This window comes from Poromitra crassiceps (assembly GCF_964638095.1).
Source record: "Poromitra crassiceps genome assembly, chromosome: 6".
Lineage (NCBI taxonomy): Eukaryota > Metazoa > Chordata > Actinopteri > Beryciformes > Melamphaidae > Poromitra > Poromitra crassiceps.
Genome location: NC_139627.1, coordinates 56,965,540 through 56,977,106, shown reverse-complemented (window position 1 = coordinate 56,977,106; position 11,567 = coordinate 56,965,540). Strand labels below are relative to the sequence as shown.

The 11,567-nt window shown below is 41.7% G+C and overlaps 1 protein-coding gene across 1 annotated transcript; it reads right to left on the bottom strand.

The window, feature by feature from the left end:
- Nucleotides 1-328: 328 nt before the first annotated feature.
- LOC310778286 (uncharacterized protein) lies at nt 329-9,897 on the bottom strand. Its single transcript, XM_083638669.1, has 6 exons — nt 9,728-9,897; nt 6,927-7,019; nt 6,262-6,317; nt 5,416-5,503; nt 3,213-5,059; nt 329-2,395 (listed from the first exon to the last, which is right to left on the bottom strand). The coding sequence occupies exons 1-5, from the start codon at nt 9,836-9,838 to the stop codon at nt 5,021-5,023; spliced, it is 387 nt and encodes a 128-aa protein (XP_083494795.1). The 5' UTR covers nt 9,839-9,897; the 3' UTR covers nt 329-2,395; nt 3,213-5,020.
- Between the last annotated feature and the right edge of the window lie 1,670 nt (nt 9,898-11,567).

Here is an 11,567-nt window from a genome sequence, read left to right as displayed (position 1 = left end):
CACTTCATGTAATGCATATGCCTATAAGTTAAATATAAATGAAATAAGTATAACTAAGATTTATGTAATAGTATTTGATAAACATAATCTGTCCTAAATACAAAATGCAGGTTGATATATTTATCATATACCATAAATCAAAATACATAGAATTTATGTAATAGTATTTCATAAACATAATCTGTCCTAAATACAAAATGCAGGTTGATATATTTATCATATATCATAAATCAAAATATATAGAATGTACGTACTTTCTATTAATATACTAAATGTATATTAAATGTATAACCTGATATTTCTAATTTCCCAAAAAAGAACCGTCAGACCACCTTAAATATTCAACAATTTATTTAAGCTTCAATAGCACAGGACATAACAGAAGAGGTGCTGTTTAATGTCAGAACTTTTGTCACAGCAGCGATGGGTGTAAATCACAACTATAAATCATATTTATATAGCGCTTTTATCCAAACTACTTTACAATGTGCCTACATTCACCCATTCACACACGAGGGCGGCCAGCTGCCACGCAGGGTGCTGGCACAGCCATTGGGAGCAATTTGGGGTTCAGTGTCTTGCCCAAGGACACTTCGACATGCAGACTGGAGGAGCCGGGGATCGAACCACCAACCTTCCGATTAGTGGACGACCTGCTCTACCTCCTGAGCCACAGCCTCAGCCACAGCTGCCCCATTCACCAATATCAAAGTCTACAATGATACGATTTTGATTCAATTCAGGCATCTTTGTTCGATGAGACTGTGTGGTGGCCTGCAGAAACCCTTCACGTCGCTGTGGCATTGTTGGTAATGAGCCAAAGGAGGTTGAAATGAGTTTTGTAGGTATTTTGAGTGATTTGGTTGCTTTCGCTGTAGTACATCATGGTGAATAATTGTTTTCATAAAACAAAAGGTAAAGTAAGTATTTTTATGGTTTTGGTGCAATGACACTGTAGAAAATACAAAATGTTTAAAGCCGTTTTTCTCATGTTTTACTTTTAGACACATCACAGATTAAAATACTCATAACTTTTGATCTGAGAGAACTACTTTATCTCAGTCATTCAAAAAGTCAAAAATATATAGGGGAGTTTCTAATTTCTGAAAATATCAATTTAAAATGTCATGTGAAGGGTTTTTGCAGGCCACCACACATTTACCACACCCATTTGCCACAATCATTACAAAAATGATACAAAATTGACCCTGTAAAATGCACAATTCTATTTGATTTGTCTTATGTAACAAGCAGCAAAGTGTTATGGCACAGCTTTTCACCTGAGCCTTGTGACAAGTGTTTTGAATCTACAGTAAATAGAGAGCACTTTATATGGCTTATTTTCTTTATTAAGATTTGTTTGTTGCCTACATGTGGAAAATGTTTTGGATCCCAATTGCAAAATTGGATACCAGAAATTCAGCACTTTATTAGCCTTGGGGCCTCACATTTAGTTTACATTTTTATGTATTTTCTTATTGGGATTTTCCCAGAGGCATTTTTTGTACAATTTGTTTTGTGCAACATGAGCAATTTACCCTGTGACAGAACAGTGCTCATGATTGATTTAACCATTTTACCTCCAGTGTTTCACATAATCGTTAAGCACAGTTTTTACTGACATTCACAGCAGGTCAACCACTTTGACACATTTTCCATAGAGAAAGCTTCTTAATTTTCAGTATTCAGACTTCTAAGTAGTAATTTTAAGTAAAAGGCTGTACGCGAGGGGGCAGGCTACCTTTGTAGCATCGAGGCCGGTTGCTGAGAGTTAACAGCATATGACAACTGTACGGGGAGGGGTGAATTTCAATCACATTTTTAGAGTAAAATATATGAAAAATGACTGTTTTGGACTGTCCACCTGTCACCTGTCCAGTGATCACGCAGCTTGCCGATCACGGCCAATAGCTGGCGGCTCTGTAGGAAAGCACTGGTCTCGCGCGAGAACCAAGATGCAGCATCCAAAATGCCAAACAAGTGTTCAAATTGAGAGTCCAGTAGTCAGTTGTGTCCAGACACTTTATGCCGAGCCTAAATCAGTCCGCCCACTCAAAAAAGGCATGTCCCAAATCCATGTAAAATCAAGATGCACAGTCATTGACTAATTGGCCTGATACACTGTCTCACCCTTAGAGGTACTCGAAGGCGTCAAAGTTCTCCAGAACCTTCAGAGTGTCACCCATGGCCGCATTATGCTTTTTGGATTGATTTATGCACTGAACTTAGAGTACCCACTGCCCCTGAAGTGCATATTTGAAGTGTTCCAGAAAATCCTGATGGGACTGGACCCCTCCAAGCTTTCTCCAAAGGTCCAAAAACTCCTCACCCGAATGGCGTAGATGCCCATTGTTGTGTCTTTGATGTTCGGCTTCGCCTCTGTAGATTGGATTTCCTGGAGGATAAACAGAGAACAATGAGCTGTCTCCCAAAGCTGGTCACATTGTGACATTCAGAATGTTTTGTAATTTTCTGTAATGTCAGAAAACTGACATTACAGATATAGAATCATTCAAATACAAAATAACCGTTTTTTATTTAATTTCCTAGCGAAAAAAATAAAAGTATGATCAGAAAGGTCATTCAGCAAATTGTAGGTTTTGGCAATTCTATCAGCTTTGTTTGTGAATAAAAGGTCTATCCTGGTTTGGGAGGTATTAGTTACTCTGGTCGGTTGTTCAATTAATTGTGTTCCCCCAAAAAATGGTCTCTTTGTTAGGATCACAGGAGCTCAACAGGAGCTTTAACTGGTCATAGAAATCAACTTTAGTGGTTGGCTGTCTATAGAGGCAAATCAGAGAGAAAGACATTTCGTTTGATAGGGTGATGTCTACACCAACACAATCAAAGTTTACATCAGTTGACCAAACAATCTCTTTGCAGGCGAGGGTGCTCTTAATGTAAAGTAATACACCCCCACCTTTGCCCTTAATCCTGTCCTTCCTGAAAACACTGTATCCTGGCATGGATACAAGGTCTTCTGGAGAGGACTGTTTCAACCAGGATTCTGATATACCTAGACAATCAATGTTGGAGTTATGTAGGAGATGCTCCAACTGTTCCTGTTTGTTGCCAAGACTGTGAATGTTCAAGTGTCCACAAAAAAGTCTCTTTGGCTTGCACCGTGGATCCCAAACAATTTTGGCTTGGTTAAGAGTACGAAACAATTTTGAGCAACGGTACTTTTTTAGAGCTGGATTTCTGGATTTTACCTCTGGTACACCAGGCCGCGGGGGCCCAGCCCGCGCCCGTGTTGTAGTGGCCGGATGGTCAGGCGTAGGCCGCGGGGGCCCAGCCCGCGCTGTAGTGGTCGGATGGTCAGACGTAGGGCGCGGGGGCCTAGCCCGCGCCCGTGTTGTAGTGGCCGGATGGTCAGGCATAGGCCGCAGGGGCCCAGCCCGTGCCCGTGTTGTAGTGGCTGGTGTCGGTAGACCATCTGGGGCTGCTAGGACCGCCTGGTCCCTCGGTGCGGCCCCGCCGCAGATGGACTCTGGATGCAGAAGTGGCGCCGTTACTGCCGCTGCGGCCCCGCTGCAGATGGACTCTGGATGCCGAAGTGGCGCTGTGACTGCCGCTGCTGTAGCTGGCGCTGCTAAGCTTTCGCCAGTTGACAGCTCGATGGGGGCTCTAGCCGGATGGTCAGCCGTAGGCCGCGGGGGCTCAGCCCGCGCCCGTGTTGTAGTGGCCCGATGGTCAGCCGTAGGCCGCGGGGGATCAATGATGCCCGAAACAGTCCTTTTTCATATATTTTACTCTAAAAATGTTACTCTAAAAATGTGATTAAAATTCACCCCTCCCCGTACAGTTGTCATACCGGTATGCTGTAAACTCTGAGCAACTGGCCTCGATGCTACAAAGGCAGCCTGCCCCCTTGCGTACAGCCTTTTACTTAAAATTACTACTTAGAAGTCTGAATACTGAAAATTAAGAAGCTTTCTCTATGGAAAATGTGTCAAAGTGGTTGACCTGCTGTGAATATCAGTATTTCAGTTACCTTGGATGTTCAACTTGTGTGTGAAAGGTATGTTTACATTTGTTTTATGTAACAAGCAGCGAAGTGTTATGGCACAGCTTTTCACCTGAGCCTTGTGACAAAAGTTTTGAATCTACAGTAAATGGAGAGCACTTTGCCTTTATAGGGCTTATTTTCTTTATTAAGATTTATTTGTTGCCTATGTGTGAAAAATGTTTTGGATCCCAATTGCAAAATTGGATACCAGGAATGCAGCACTTTATTAACCTTGGGCCTCACATTTTGTTTACATTTTTACACGAGGGGGCAGGCTGCCTTTGTAGCATCGAGGCCAGTTGCTCAGAGTTTACAGCATATGACAACTGTACGGGGAGGGGTGAATTTTAATCACATTTTTAGAGTAAAATTTTTAGAGTAAAATAATATGAAAAATGACTGTTTTGGGCGTCACTGATCACCTGTCCATTGATCACGCAGCTTGCCGATCACGGCCAATAGCTGGCGGCTCTGTAGGAAAGGACTGGTCTCGTGCGAGAACCAACATGCAGCATCCAAAATGCCAAACAAGTGTCATTGACCTGACATTGCAGATGTTGGTGTTGTACTCGAAGGGCGTGGAAGTTCTCCAGAACCTTCAGAGTGTCACCCATGGCTGCATGATGCTTTTTGGATTGATTTATGCACTGAACCTACAGTACCCACTTCCCCTGAAGTGCACATTTGAAGTGTTCCAGAAAATCCTGATGGGACTGCACCCCTCCAAGCTTTCCCCAAAGGTCCAAGCACTTAAAGTCAAGATGCACAGTCATTGACTAATTGGCCTGATACACTGTCTCACCCTTAGATGTGTCATGGATTTGGGACATGCCTTTTTTGAGTGGGCGGACTGATTTATGCTCGGCATAAAGTGTCTGGACACAACTGACTACTGGACTCTCAATTTGAACACTTGTTTGGCATTTTGGATGCTGCATGTTGGTTCTCGCGCGAGACCAGTGCTTTCCTACAGAGCCGCCAGCTATTGGCCGTGATCAGCAAGCTGCGTGATCAATGGACAGGTGGCATGGGCAGAGGGCCGGGAGGCTCCTTCATGTGAGGGATAAAGAAAATGAGGAAGAAAGAAAATTATGCTAAACCTGAGGAATGGAGAGGCATTCATGAACATGAAGTGAAACATCATATATATACATATATATATATATATATATATATATATATATATATATATATATATATATATATATATATATATATATATATATATATATATATATATATATATATACACTTTAGTATACAATGTCAAAATTAAATTGTATTGTTATTAATTTAAAGTAATGGGTCAATTTAGTTCATAGGCCAATACTTTTCAGTTTAGTGAAAGAAAGAATGTTTTTGGTGCATATTAAATTTAAGTCAGCCATTGATGTCCAGACACTTACATGTTCATTGGTTGGTACTCCTCGGGGTTCAGGGTGACGACGTGAGGACTTGCGAGGAGGCAGCACTTCTCTCACAGCAGCCATTGACCTGACATAATGAAAAGTAGTGTTACAGTGACATCAAGGAAGACACTACTTTGTTTTTTTACTTTACATGTATACAGATTTTTTTTAAAGTTGAATGTGGGACAGAACACAGTAGTTAACAACATTATATGGCTGCTGGGATATGTATATTAGGGCTGCCACAAACGATTATTTTGATAGTCGACTAGTCACCGATTATTTTAACGATTAGTCGACTAATCGGATCATATCGCACAATTACTCAATCGCTCTGATTTAGCTATCATCAGCTTCTAAATTTAGCTTCAAGTTGTTTTAAGCATGTGCCAAATAAAAATAAAGACAATTAATGATGATAATTCACTCAAAAATAAAATTTTATGAACTTTAAAGTTTAGAGCATGTAGCAGCATATTTATTTCTGGCATCAATGTACTTGCATGTAATAAATGTAATATAGTGCAAATTGCAAAACTGCAAAATAGTACACATTGAAATTGAAAACATATAGTGCAATGAAATATGTACTATAGAGACAGTCCGCATGTCTGGGAACACCCACAAAATGTTAAACGGCTGGCGCGCGAGTGGGGTAAAACCGCCCATATATCTCATGGGCTGACTCACCAAAAGACGGTGCTGCGGCTCTAAACTACAGGTTTTTGGGGTTCTAGAGCAGAACACAAGACGTCTACTCAGATGTGCGTTTACTGCGGTGGTTAAATCCCCGATCGTGTCTGCCTAGGTTGGGCTATCAGCTAAATAGTTTATGTGCTTTACCTCGTGAGAGCCTGTGATTTCTTCGACAGTACAGACTTCTTCAGATCCTCAGTTGCCTTTTGACAGAGAAAAACAATAATTACTCCCAATTGTATCTATTCATGGGCAGCGAAGCTATGACACTAGCCACTAGCCACATTCATGTGGTGAATTGAGTGCACTGCACACATCCTTATTTTGAAAAACACATTCAGGTGCATGCAAAAACAAGCACAAACATTTTTCTTGTGTCATGTATGCAAATAGGAAGATGTTGGTCACCAAGTGTTAAAGGGCACTTTGGAGGAGGATGAAGGTGGATGGCATTGTCCTTGTTTAAGGGGCACTTCACTGAAAAACAATGCCGATTTATTTTTGCAGCCATTCATTTAGCTTGACAGTTATTGAAAGTTGATTTGAGTTAAGTTGATGCCAGTGATATCATGAAAATAATTATAATTAATACAACCCAATGATGTAGTGCTTTCTGATGACATCACTGGCATCAACTTATCTCAAATCAATGCAATAACTGTCCAAATAAATGAATGCCTGCAAAATGGTTTACAGATGTGTGAGATCATGTGCAAAATAAATCTGCATTTATTTTTTCGGTTTAGTTTCCCTTTAACTACATCATTGATGAAATATTTGATTATTCAACCATTTAACATTTGTTTACCTACCTGCAATAATTTGACGGATGACAGGAAGGCTTGGTTCTGTCTGATGTTCTCCAGGCGCTCCAGTTCATATTCAGATAGTCCTCCATGTACATTCTAGTAAAAAAAAAAAGATTAATATTTCATAATATATTTTCAATGATCTGGCTTGGCATGCAAGTCATTATATGTTTTTTTTTATATCTGGGGTAAAATTAGCATCGAGAAAGATAGGTTTCTAAAGGATACAGACATGATTTAAAAATATGCCTTGCTAGTTCTTAACTCATTGAGTGCCAGCCACTTTTGGAAAACGGATGCTCCCAGTGCCAGCCCTTTCAGAGCGTTTTCAGTGATTTCTCAAGACCCACAGAATATTGTGTGATATTACTATGTAAACACCGAACACGCCCAAAGAACGGTGAGACTCTCTTGTATCATCAGCAAAAAAAAGTTTATTGATATCATTTTCCGTTCTTTAGTTATCAGCAGTAGAAGATAGGTTGGTTTCAGCAACTTTTTGTGTTGCCAGTAGGTGGCGCTGTGCTGCATTGCACAAAATGTTGCACTGCGTCAAGTTCCCATCAGCGCACCCCCAAATTTGAAGTCGTTCAGACAAACGGTTCATGAGATAAACCACATTTTTTGTTGCCAGTAGGTGGCGCTATGCCGAATTGCACGAAAGTAGTGCACATAGGGCAGTGCACTCAGTCAGGTCTAAGGCCTAAGCGCACTCCCAAAGTTTGAAGTCGATCCGACCAACGGTTCTTGAGATAGCCTATGCGAAGGACAGAGAGACAGACACTCCTATCATTATACATCCCCCCACACCCTGCTCTGAAAGGAATACTGCATTTCTGAAGGACAGCTGAGATGATGCTCTGACGATTTATTTCCGATTGTAACATACCAAATCAGCTGGATAATATTTACTCTAATGATTGGTTAATGATTAGAGTAAATATTATCCATTGTTGATGGGCGCCTTATGGGGCTGGTAGCATCACGTTACAATACTAAATGTCAAATATGTGTTTTTTTGTTTTGTTTGTTTTGTGTTTTTGTTTTCCTGTGTCTGAGCTTGGTTTTTTGATTGTTCCGGGGAAAAAAAATATTCAAGAAAAAAAAAGAAAATGTAATCCATGAACCATTTTAGATTTAAAGCATACACGATTTCCCTTGAACTATGAAGCTTTTCCCCACAAAAAGGGTTTTTTGTGGGCACACACAGAGCAGGGCAGTGCAGCAGCAGGCAGGCGCAAGTGGAGACTCTCACACATGGCTCCTCGCTGTTGTGTCTCTTCTGAGAGACGGAGAGAAAGCGAGCAATCTGTTTTAAATAGGGCTGTGCAATAACATCGATACGGCAATATATAGCAAAAAATAATCTGCAATACTGTATCGATATTTCCAAAAAATATTGTGATATATCGCCATGTCCAGTGACAATAAAATTTAGTCAGAGATGGGTCATGGTTTTAGATGGGTCAAAGTAATACTTCCGATGTATCTTGCGCATTGTGCGTCCGACCCAGTTGTAATATATCATCATGTCATGGTGTTTTGGGGTCATTAATAAATGATTGTTATTTTTCTATAAAAAAAAAATTGTAGTGCTATTTTACATTGAGGTCAACGGGGAGGCTTGTGTTTTCCCCCTGAAAGAAGGAGGGAACATGTGCCGCCAGCAGCCGCCTACAAAATGACGTATTGCCGATCTGGTGTATCGTGTAGAACAGGGGTCTCAAACTCACGACCCCGGGCCAGACATGGCCCCTAAAACTATTTCATACGGCCCGCCAGTTGATATCAAGTTATTGTGAAATCAGGCCTGCACCGCCGCTCGTTGGAAAACACAGAGCGCGCTCCAGAGGCGCGTGGACGAGGCGCTGCCTTCATGCGGACGAGTCGCACTTCACACCAGGGTTGCCAGATTAATTTCCATAGATGTGCAGTTCCTTGGGCTGTTTTGTGTGCATTTTGGCGGTTTTTGAACTCTTTGTGCTGGAAACCGCCAGCAGTTTGTGTCGAGTCCACCCCTGGGGATACACAGTGATCGAACCAGGCGTTTTGACGGTGCGACTTTTTTTAAACTGACATATTTGTGTCGAGTCCACCCCTGGGGATACACAGTGATCGAACCAGGCATTTTGACGGTGCGATTTTTTTTAAACTGACATATTTGTCATAAGTATATGCAAAATACCAGGGAGATGAGAGGGACAAATGCTTTGCACAGCTAAAGAAAGAGCTGTCAATACAACATCTCTTCCAGAAGGGCAGAAAAGGAGGCTGAAGCAGCAGTTGAAGTAAGTTACGTGGTGAGTGAGATGATCGGCAAAGTGGGGAAGCCGTTTACTGAAGGCACGTTTCTAAAAGACTGCATGCTGCAGGTTGCAAATATCATCTGTCCAGAGAAAAAGAGTCACTTCAGCAACATCAGCCTTTCAGCCAACACTGTGGCAGAGAGGATTACTGAGCTGTCAAGTGACATTTATGATCAGTTCTAATTCTAACTGGAGTTCCAAGGGACAGTTGAAAATTAAAAAGTACAAAAGAGAGTAGAGTGTGCACATCCAGTCAAAATTGCAGGTGCAGGACAAAGGGTCCAGTTGAAAATTAACACTGCCTAATTTAGTAATGTGCATTGTCCCTAAAAAATTAAAACAAAGTCGCTCAAATAAACAAATAAATTGTTTTGCATTTTTCTTTTCTTTTTTAATACTTGAAGTGGCCCCCTTGTGACAAGACTGGACACTCAGCGGCCCCCAGGTAATTTGAGTTTGACCCCTGGTGTAGAATGTATGTGTAGCCTAGATACTTACAAGATAAGAGGTTGCCCCAGCACGCCGACATATGCAATGAGATGCTGAGAAGTAGCTATCTGTAAAAGACAAATTGTACCAGTTAGAAACAAAACAAAATGCATTGACCATCGAATTCTGTAATTGTGTGACATTCTTTTGCTTAATGAAAATGACAATAGTGGCCGTGGTGCGTGTCGATGGCATGATTTGATCATCAATAGATTGATATTAGTGTGAGACAATATATTCTCCAGTGGCGGCTGGTGACTCATCTTGGTGACAATCTTATTATCTTTCCCTCTCAGATGATATGATATGCATCTCGATAAATGGTCTGCAATACAATAAATAAAAAGGTTGTAATGATTTGATACAGAACAATATAGCACTAATTCAATATGATTCAATCAATCTCAGATATGGTACAGTTAAGTTTAATTCAATTTAATGTATTACGATGCACTTTTTTTTGGGGGGGGGGGGGGGGGGCATGTTTTTTAGGGTTTAGGGTTCCTATCTGGAGGAAACAAGGGGGCATAGGCCGAACATGCAAACTCTGCACAGAAAGGCCCTTTTGACAAGCCGCACCTGGGCAGTAGGCAGTGAGGACAGTGATGGGGACACACCCTCAGCGTCCCAAGTAGAAATCAAACCTAGGACCTTCTTGCTGTGAGGCGACAGCGCTACCACTGCACCACCGTGCTGCCCTGACATGTATTGTGCTACTAGAATGGCTTAATGCAGCTTATTTGGGTTAGGGTCCCGTTCCTGGCCTACTTTGACAAGATTAGAACTGACGAATAACTGGCCCAGCTGATTTCTCATGGACTCCTTGCACGCGATTTTATGTACAGCATTTAAGCACCTTATGCGGCTGGTAGCACCATATTGTAATGTTGGTGTGTTTTTTGTTTTTTGTTTTTTTGTGTCTGTGTTTGTTTTGCCTTTGTTCTGAAAATTGAAAATACAATATTGTAAAGAAAAAATAACTGCTGCTGGTTTGAGTGGGAAGATGAAGAGGAATGGGATCGGGGTTGACGCTGTTAAGAGGTTACTAGAGGTGGATGTATCTGAAGCAAAGATCGATGAAATACTGAGGGATGCATTTAAGCAAACTCAGACAATTGTGTCTGGGTAAGAAGAGGGAGAATATTCCCTAACTGTGAGAGGCAGCAATGTGTCGCAAGGCATCCAGTCTGCCGGAAAGCCACAAGAAGAAGAAGAAGAAGAAGAAGCCTTCAATTTGAGACACAGTGTACTCGAGGAAGACCGAGAGTTAGGAACCAGACGATGGCTTCCGCCCCTGGGCTGAAATCTCTATACGGAGGACCCCTTCATGAAGATGAAGGCGCTCAGGAGGGATGAGGAGCGGAGGAACATGAGACAAGGTGCAACAGCCACAATTGAGAAGGTGTGAGAAACTGGAAACTTGAAAGAAGAAGAAGAACCAGGTCTAGAGTGAGACCATCTAACTGTGAGAGGCAGCAATGTGCCGCAAGGCATCCAGTCTGCCGGAAAGCCATTAGAAGAAGAAGAAGTAGGGAGAAGAGGACAGAAGAAGGGTGAGTTAAGGGGAAAAGGTAGTTTCTCCAGTCTCCACCCTGGAAATCACGCGCGTGAGATTTCTAGTAACATAAAACACAACAAAATAATGTACGGGTTTTGAGATAAACTATGTTATAATAGTTTCTCAAGTGGGTTAATGCAGTCGTTTTTCAGTATGCAGTACTGCACACAGTACTAGGTGTAAGTAAGTACTCGCTGTGTGATGTGCGGTTCCCCGGTGCCGCGTCTATGTGCCGACAGGCCGCAGTGCCGACAGGTCGCAATGCCGATAGCCTAAGCAGAACCAGCTGAG

Bases quoted from the DNA above. Each gene is read 5' to 3' on its own strand.
- LOC310778286 (XM_083638669.1), bottom strand. From the start codon at position 9,838: ATGGTCAATGCATTTTGTTTTGTTTCTAACTGGTACAATTTGTCTTTT. The intron at 5,504-6,261 runs GTAAAGCACATA...TCATTATGTCAG, and splicing joins AAATCACAGGCTCTCACGAG to GTCAATGGCTGCTGTGAGAG. The intron at 5,060-5,415 runs GTAAGTGTCTGG...CCTCACATGAAG, and splicing joins GAGTACCAACCAATGAACAT to GAGCCTCCCGGCCCTCTGCC.